At 31.3% G+C, this 9,769-nt stretch overlaps 1 protein-coding gene across 1 annotated transcript; it reads right to left on the reverse strand.

Moving 5' to 3' along the window:
• Window positions 1-464: 464 nt before the first annotated feature.
• On the reverse strand, window positions 465-7,704 carry LOC132726951 (uncharacterized). Its single transcript, XM_060712369.1, has 3 exons — window positions 7,162-7,704; window positions 5,866-6,078; window positions 465-1,508 (listed from the first exon to the last, which is right to left on the reverse strand). The coding sequence occupies exons 1-3, from the start codon at window positions 7,547-7,549 to the stop codon at window positions 1,369-1,371; spliced, it is 741 nt and encodes a 246-aa protein (XP_060568352.1). The 5' UTR covers window positions 7,550-7,704; the 3' UTR covers window positions 465-1,368.
• Between the last annotated feature and the right edge of the window lie 2,065 nt (window positions 7,705-9,769).

Consider the following 9,769-nt stretch of genomic DNA (forward strand, 5'->3'; position numbering starts at 1 on the left):
TACTGTATAAAAAGTTTGGTAATCATACTTGAGACTTAAGTAATACCCGGAGATGTTATATTATAAAAAAAATAGAACAAAGAGTCTTTCAGTACCTTTGCACTTTCATTTGTCTTCTCAATTGTACACTTGACTGTGTATTGTTCGGTGACGGGCATGGTGATATATTTCGAACTGATAAAGAACCATCACGTGAACTGTTAAATGCTTCGATGCACCAGGTTGTTGTTTTGTATACCTTAAACATCTTACATTGAAAAAAGCCATCAGGTAGAACTTGACCATAACATGTTACTAGATTGCAAACATTATCAGTTGACTTGATATATTTCAGATAGTGGACACTGGTAAACGGTAATACGGGTATCATACTTAAAATTTGATTTCTGTTTGACGAGTTTAAGTAAAGATCTACATGTATTGCAAAGAATTTGGTTGTTTAATGCAGTGTACTTGTTTTCCTGTATTTTTGTTAAAAACCTGTATACATGTATAATGTTGAAAATGAATACAAAGAAATATTTATGTATTATGTTTTTAATTTTAACCGTGACCAATCTATTCTAAATTAACATTTCAAGAAGTTGATTATTGTACATTAGTATTATTACAAAACACTAACTCATTTTGTTGATAATACATGCAGGTCACTTCTTTATACTGATTTTTTTATTACTTTATAAAACTATGAAAACACAACTCGGGGGAAAGCATATCTTTGTAATTATTCATAAATAACCTTTCGTTTGCAAACTTTATTCACAAATATAGGTAAATATAAAACGAATATGTCTAAACAATAATCTCTTAAAGTAAAGACTGTGTAACTGACCCAATAAGTGTTATTCATTTCATTTTCAGTACATAATACGTTTAAAACATTGTACTTTTTATTAAAATCGGTAACTATTACACATCAATTTAATTGAGAAAATTTTGATTACTGTTTGTTTTAATTCAATTGAACTCATTGTTAGAACTTTTCCTATATGTTGATAAAAATGTGTTAAAACCACGGTGCTCCGTTAGGGCAATCACCTTTGCGCATCGCTAATAAATGTAATCTGAAACGTGGAAACCCGAAATCAAGACATAACGAATAAGACGCTAGAGAGATGAAATATTCAATATGTATATACCTGGAAAGAAAGAAATAATGACAGTTCAAACTACACAAGATATGTACTTCAGATAAAGTTTTGTCCTAAAAATTAAAACATAATGTAAACTTAAGCGTGCATACTTTGTCCTACTGTGGTAATTCAGGTCATGCCTATTCTTTAATTTCAATTGAACACTGAAATACACTGTTGCGATGCAATCATGTTTGGTTAAAATTCAATATCTTTATCACATTAATACAATAATTTACTGGCGAAATCTTGTTCTTGCTAGTTCAGATGGTCGTCTTTCCTTAGTTTGCTTTATCTTTAACCAGATTAGTATACCTATACCTATACAAATTGCCATTACAACGAGACCGCCTATCACTCCACCAATTATCCCATCTGTAAGTAAAAATGTAATAATACAGCCGTGAAAAAAGAAATGATTATTTTAGAGGTTTGCATACAAAAAATAAAAATTAACAAACAAACAAAGACAAAGGAGAGCCATTTCTTATAATTATACAGCTGTCATTAACTTACTAACTTATTAACATAATGCGTTAAGCACTTATAATATTTTGCATTACATGAAGGCTCAGAAATTGCCATGCAATGATTAAGCAGAGTTTTTCATCAATGATTAAGCAATGTTTTCTTAAAATGAATTTGTTGATTGGCACAAGATTTTTCTATTAGTGTCGTTCTTTTTTTTTTCTCAGATGTTGTTGTTAGTTGAGTTTTGATCGGCTGTTTTTTTTTAGTTCTCGCAATCATTGGAAGTGGGTAGGTGGGAACACAACATTAGTAATAAAAGCAATAAAACACTTCTGAAAGTCTTCCTATATAACACTTTACATTTATGTATTTATTATGCAATGAGCATATTAACATGCTGGTTTTTACAGGATTTGGTAATTTAGTCCAAATTGGATGTTAAAACTCTCATCCTTTATCAGAATATGAATCAAACGTAAATCAGAACTTTTTCTATGTTTGTTTGTTTATTTGTTTGTTTGTTTGTTGTTTATTTTGGGGAGAATGGGTGGGGCTAAAATTTTTAAAATCTTTTTAAAAAGAATATACATAACTGTTAGTCGTGGACTTGTATAATGTAGTAGATAATGTGAAACAAAAACTTATTTTGGAAGTTTTTAAGTTCAACACTTTCCATTTTGTTACAAATGCCTATAACTATGATTAATGTAAATTTACAATTTTTATAGACATGATGATAGCGAAATATTTCTTTCTTTATTTACCTTAGTTTAAGCATGTCATTTCTTGTTATCACACTCATTGTATTTCTATTGATTTAGATATTAAGCATTGTGTTTATAATCTTTAATGAAGTTTGCACTTATAATGATGTAGTTTTTAGATATCCTAAGCTCAAATTATGTATTCATTCCTGCCGCAATAGCAAAAATAATTTAAGTCACTATACATGCACAGGTATAAATTAGTGAAACCAACATGATTGCACATCACAAAAACGGCATGACCTTTTTGAAGAAATAGTTTTAAAACATTCACTCAGCGTAGCTACATTATGTAATAGCAGAAAATTAAATGTAAACGTTATGATTAAGCCGTAGCAATTACTTGAGTTTTTCACAAACTGCTATTTTGAGCTATTAAAGTAAGTAAATATGAACCGTTTGTTTGCATGTCTTAATCAAAACATCTATTTGTACTTGTATCTTTTTTTGTACTGGCAAAGTGACAGAAAATGAATATCATTGGAAGTAAAGGCAATAAAAGCTGCTAGATTCATTATGTTATATATGTTTGTCATATCATTGCTAATATTGTTCATATAACATTCAGGTTTTCAGAGTTAAAACAAATGTTGTGACCACAAATATGATCGTACAGGCGGCTGCAAACATCAATTGGTAATATATGACCCTTCTTGTAATGCAAATACATTTCAAGGTTTGCTAAGTTGTTATTGAAACTGAGTAAATGGCAATGTAAATGCCAGTTATCATAAGTTATTGCTATAAATAGTAAAAAACTAGCCAAACTGAATCAGAACGAGAAAATCGATTATTATCTTTACTACGAGGGGTGTTAAAATATGAATGCAATTAGGCCAATACCTCGCTTTTAGCAAAGTTTGCACGCACTATGTACATGTAAATGGTTGGTAAAAGGTCTCCTTTCACTGATCAAATACGGTCCTTTATCAAGAACTGCTGTAGTCTTGGTGAAAGGCGAAAAACATATTTAAATATGTTGTGTTTATGGGAACAATGAACGACTTTATCATGTTCATCTGTGTAAGGAATTTAAAAGTGGTGTGGATTCAGTAAAAGATGCACTTCATGCACTCCATCCCAACACTGCAACTTCGCCAATAATGGTTGAAAAAAAGGATTTGATTGCTACTGATGCAAGATTTACAACTAGATATATAGTTAAATACGTTGGAATCTCTGTAGGAGCCACTCATACAATTCTCAGACGTGATTTCAAAAATGAGAAGGATAAGTACCAGATTGATACCTCATCTTACAAAAGAGCAAAAACTTACTGGGGTAGGAATCTCCAAACAATTGTTGAAACAGTTCCCTAAATACAACAATCGATCTTTCGTAAATATCATCAGTGGCGATAAGACGTGGGTTCTTTTTTATGAGCGAAAGATACATAAAAAATATGGGCAACCAAAGGAAGTCAAAGACCTTGCAAAGCAAAACGCACCATGAGCATCAAAAAGGTTATGTATGAAATTTTCTTTACCAATCAAGATCCTGCTATTCAAATTGTCGTACTTAAGTGTAAATCTGTAAATGCCAAATTTTACAAAGGCAAGGTTCTTCAAAAATTAAAGGAATATTTCAAAAACCGTCGACCAGCAACTGATCTCCGTGGTGTCAGTTTGTTGCACGACTATACTTTGTCACAAAAAGCGGCTATTGTACCAGAATATCTGAAACAGAAAAATGTTGTCGAGCTTCCTCACCCTCCTTATTCGCCCGCCAGATCTTGTCTCTTGTGACTTTTTCCTAGTTTTTCCGAGGCTCAAGAAACACGTTGCTGGAAGAAAATATCAAACGCAAAAAAATCTCGGTTCAGTTATTGTCCTGTGTCTAAGCAGTATACTGTGCTCCTCTTAGTTCACGGTACTTAACACTTTAAAACAGTAAAGAACACAAACAATAAACTTACACTACAAAAACTGTCATAAACTGTATCATTTAGTCATTTTTCTGCTATATGACACAAGGAAACAACAATATATTCAATCAAAATTAGTTTTAATTGGTCAGATGTAAACCGTGTGTCGGCCATTTTGAAAACAGTATGTCATCATTTACCTCGCGGTAATGGTGTTTTATTTCAGATTTTTAATGTTTCAGTTAAAATTTCTTTAAGTTATTTCTCATAATTTTAAATATTAAAAGTATTTTTACATTGTAACTCAAAATTTATTTTTTCAACAAACAAGAACATTTAGAAAATGATGATTGTTTCAGACGTATGCACAAATTTAATGGACTATTGTTGTTTTTGGCAGAAGTTTGTAAAATGTTGTTCAGTTTTACGTAAAAATCTATAGATTTAAATTATTTTGCACAAAAACTTTGTTGTTAAGGTGTTTGAATAAAATATGTCAATTCTGGCCAATTATAACAATGGTCACATGAAAATATGCCATTACCGTGAGATAAATGATGACGCGGAATTAGTGATGTTGAGTATATATCTCAAAATGATTATGAAAACGCATTTAAAAATTGCACCAAAAGACTAAAACTTTGTATATCACATTGTGGTGAGTATTTTGAAGGATTGAGATAATTATTTTGGCACTGTTTGTAAAGCGCTTCTGAAAATTGACTCAGTTGCATTCATATTTGAAGACCCCTCGTGAATATCATAAGACCGTGGAAGTGTAATTTTGTACATACATAATGCATAATACGGGCCTTTTAAGCAACCCTGTCCTTAACTTTGGGGAATAATTACACGTAATATTTGCAAAAGGCGAATAAAAAATTATGTAAATTCAATTTTTGGGGATAACGGCATGATTTTAAAGCCCTATAACGGCCCCTTCTATAGAAGAAAGAAGCCCTGAATTAATATCATATGTTTTTTTCAAGAGTTACTGTTGCGTTGAAACCGAGTCCTACGTAATAATTTAATTTTGACGACATTACGGGTCAAAACTGCCATTTATCAGATATAGAAACAAAACACATAAAAGTATGATATCTGTTCAACTCGTACCGCGGTCAACTAGTTCCGTGGTCACTTGCCTTAGTTTTGGTCAACACGTCCGCTAATGTTGGTCATGAACTAACTAGTCAGCTCGTCCACTTTTTTCAACTCAGCACTATTTAATATATATATTATACCAGGTTTCAAATCGTTTTAAGTAAAATAAAAGATTTAAATCAAAATTCAAACTGAGATGATTAAATTTATGCCATAATGAATTGAAATGGTGAAATAGAATAATGATGAAAACGTGTGTAAATTATTATATATTATAAATTGTTGACTTTGCTTGCAATTCTTATAATTTTTACATATTAAATTGTATATATTTGTATTTGGGGTAAAATACATATTAAAATAAATATATATACAACTACTTGTCGCAAATAAACATACGAACTGATGTAGCATACAGTTTATAGTCATTCATTTAAAGAGTGATGCATATAGGATGTCTTACCTAAACAGTAACTTTTAAATACTAACATGACGAATATATAAGAAACAACATTTCAATTCTACTTACAATTTGTATCGTTTGGACCTGCGACATTTTCCACATTAGATGAGAAGTTAGAAGATACCGTGCTTGATCCTTCAGGAGTTGATTTGGCAGTCGTCAAAGTGTTGCCGCTGGCTCGTGAAGTTGAAAAACGAGTCGTTGTTGCCTTTCTGTTAGTAGTTGAAGAAGTTGAAGGCGATGTTGGTGTCGTGGCGGGCGTTGTTGTTGTCCAAACTCCTTAAAACAGTGTGTTTTTATCAAAAGATTTTTTTACGAGAGAAAAATTTACTCATAAAACTGGACAACATTTAGTTATTCAAATTAAAATCTATATTTAACCTCTTGACATATTGACACTTACAATACTAATTTGTTACATGGTGTTCTACTTAGATGGAATTGGAACTTTTTCATTATAAATGTTGGGGATAGTCTAAATGGTTAAATGTATCACCCAGCAATGTAAAACTTAATCAGATTAGACCTGGTACTTTTCCGGAAAATAGTCATTGTTGCCGCTAGCATAAAATAGTCAAACTAAAAGATCAGCCAAACTCGTTGATTGAAATCCGTGGTCTTATCACATAACGGAAACACACACTTGATATTCTGTTTAATACAACATATCAACGTACGTTTATGATTAAACATAAAAGACTAACTTTAATTTTTAAATGAGTTTCCATGCTATCAAATTTCATCAAAATTATTTTATAGAGGGTATATTATTATAAAGTTGCATCGTTTTGAAACGTTGGTTATGAAAACACTGAGTAAGCATTTGAATTTAAGTTGCATTAAACAAAATGTCTCTTGTCAGATGAAATCAAACTTAATGAAATACCTAGAATCGAAGAAGTAAATGTAGTAAATGTAAAAATCTTGAAAACGAATTTCATTTCATTTTACTTATTTTTAATGATATTTTCAGATCATATTTTTGACTAATATAATATATGTCTTTTGATGACAAAGCTACTCTAAGAAAATTAACAATAATTACTTTTAAGGGGTTTTGGAATGGAAAAAAATCTCATCTAGATATGTTAAACATGACTTTTCTTATAACAACGATGATGGATGCTTTATAAAACCGAACCTGAAACCCTTCCCGTTCTAACAATTTTATTATAAAATTACAATTATTATCCGTATCAAGGTTTAAGTATGTATTAAAATACTTTTACGGGATTATGAAAACTACATTATCGCGAAAATAATTCCCTAACATACATGTATTGTGAGAATATCTTTATAGAGTGCGAGTATATTGTAATTAAAAATTATTTCAAACAATGTCATATGTTGCTAAAATCTTACCCACACACGAATATTTACACGATTTAATTTTGCTTGGTCCTTTTACTTCATCTAGATTCATCTTTGATGAAACACAAGTTTGAGGATTGTGGTCAGAAAATAGCTTTCCACAATCATCCAAACATTTGCCTTCTTCTTCAAAATCATTTACATCCGTGATGTTTAAAGCCGCATATCTTACGTTTACACATTCATATGTATTATCACAACACTTAGCTCTAACTCTATAAACAAGTATATTATCAGAATTTCCACAACATGAGCAATTCCATGGCAACCACGATCCCCAACTGCATCGAGCTTGTGTCACGTGATGCTGTTGCATAAGCAGATAAAGCAAACATTGTAACAAAATAAATTCAATGAGATTACGTCTTCTTCTTTTCATTTCAATTTAATTTCGTAAAGCTATGCAGAACAATAACATATAATGAAACGTTTCGTTAAATATGATTTAATTTTCAACATAAAATTATCCCTTTTTCTTAGTTTAATTCTAAATCTATCTTAGATTATGATTTGTCACAATAAACGCTTAACTGTTATATAATGTAAAACAAATTAATATCTGAGATATTGCCGTTTCATAGTCTTAAATCATGCGACAGGTCACCCTTATCAGGAATATCGTCTAAATGTATATTTACAAATATTTCTAATCGAATTTTTATCTGTTTGAACTTCATGAAGAAGATTTCTGTATTAGTCATCCTTGTTAATATAGACAGATAAATGGATTCGATTGTTTTTTTTTTTTTTTTTTTTTTTTTTTTAAACAAAAGAAACGTTCCTTGTACGTGTATCATGTACATTCAAATAGAATCACCTATTAATTAAAGGGACTCCACTGAGGTTTTTTGACATGATGGTACTGAAAATATTTTTTCCAGATAAATGTACCGTTTGATGTATGTTTAGACCACTAAACTTTGTGCAACTTTTCAAATCATTCGCGCACTTCGTTTTTCCAGAATAATTATTCAAATTGTAAAAAAATGACCCAAAATGAAAAGCGTTTAAACGCTTTTCACTTAAATCGAGATATGAAAAACATAAAAAGAAGATTTTTAATTCATTTCAAACTATATACTTTTTCTATCTTTGCATATATCTCTGTTTAAAGTGCCCCATCTCATTCATGTAAGAAATTCAAATGATCTGTTTTAGGCATTGAAACCTCAGTGGAGTCCCTTTAACATAAAAACGGTTACATAATAAACTCCGTACATGTATAAACATCAAAATACGTCATAAATATGAGACATTTTTTCTTTGAGACAGAAAGAGATCAGAAAACTGTAAACCAGACACAGAAGAACCTAGCTTACTTGCATATCAGAGATAGGATTTTCTGTTTACATAGGTGCAAGAAAACCGAGGTCGAACCATTCCCAACGTCGTTGAGAAAAAGTAACCTCTCAAAGTGTATACATTTTTATAATGTAATAGATAGCACAAATACTTGCCCCGGTATATTATCTTACTATACGGGTACGTAGTAATGTTAATAGTTGACAATTCTATGTACAAAGATGTACAGTAACCGGATGACCTTTAAATTTTTTATTATTATTTTTTTTTGCTATATTTTATATCGCACAGCATAATATAGGCCATATGTCGATTTTCCAGCTTTATGGTAGAGGAATACCTTAACAACGCCTCCATGCATTAAATTATTTCAGGCACGAACTCGCCTCTGAGTAGAACCACTGACGTTCCGTAAGCTAGCTGGATAGCTTCCTCACAGGAAAGAATCAAATTGCCCTGTCGGGATTCGAACCCACGTCGGTGAGGGGCAATTGGTTTGAAGAGTCAAACACCTTAACCACTAGGCCACGACCCCCTCTCCCCACCTGATAGTCGTCTTATGTTCCTACATGCAAAAGATGTTGATGATGTCTTTGCCTGGGCCTTATAGAATATCGGGAAAGGCTAAATCTTAAAAGCTGGTAATGGCCATATATGCAGTCTTATACTACTTAAGGCGGTGATATGAAATTATCTTAGTGCTTTATGGAGAATATCATCTTTGAATGACCATTGTACATGCAGGTTCACTAACAGAGTATTTTCATTTGTATCTGAGGATGACATATAGATATGTCACATCTGGTAATGTAATTATATTTGCTTCGTGTATATTTGATATGGATGAGATTCGTGTGATCCTTGGTAAATATTAATATTAGTCCAACTAATTGTACTGCGCGACGAGATATTGTGCTATTTTCGTGTCTGGGCAATATCTCGCCTCTACGTACAACATAAAAAGTACCTTTTCTGTGGTGAAATTTAAAGCGAGATTCTGCCCCAGAACGAAAATATCTCAGAATCAAGCTTTGGCACGTCAATATATTTTGACTAATATTAATATAATCTCTCATATTTACTGATTTTCGCTTGTTGTCTTTGTTTTACATAAAACTTATAATTTTAAAATATTAACTTATAAAAGTCAATTATACGTCAATATTTTTATAAACTTAACCAATTCCCGTTTAATCATCAATCATTCTACACTATATATCATACAATATCTATATCGACGCAGCGTTATCCTCATATGCTTATATTGTACGCCAAAGACGTCCGCGTTTTAGACAGG

The sequence above is a fragment of the Ruditapes philippinarum genome, unplaced genomic scaffold (genome assembly GCF_026571515.1).
Source record: "Ruditapes philippinarum isolate M1 unplaced genomic scaffold, ASM2657151v2 ctg2177_1_1_1_1, whole genome shotgun sequence".
Classification (NCBI taxonomy): Eukaryota; Metazoa; Mollusca; class Bivalvia; order Venerida; family Veneridae; genus Ruditapes; species Ruditapes philippinarum.

Bases quoted from the DNA above. Each gene is read 5' to 3' on its own strand.
- LOC132726951 (XM_060712369.1), bottom strand. From the start codon at position 7,549: ATGAAAAGAAGAAGACGTAATCTCATTGAATTTATTTTGTTACAATGT. The intron at 6,079-7,161 runs GTAAGATTTTAG...CACTGTTTTAAG, and splicing joins GTGTAAATATTCGTGTGTGG to GAGTTTGGACAACAACAACG. The intron at 1,509-5,865 runs GTAAGTAGAATT...TTTTACTTACAG, and splicing joins AGGTCCAAACGATACAAATT to ATGGGATAATTGGTGGAGTG.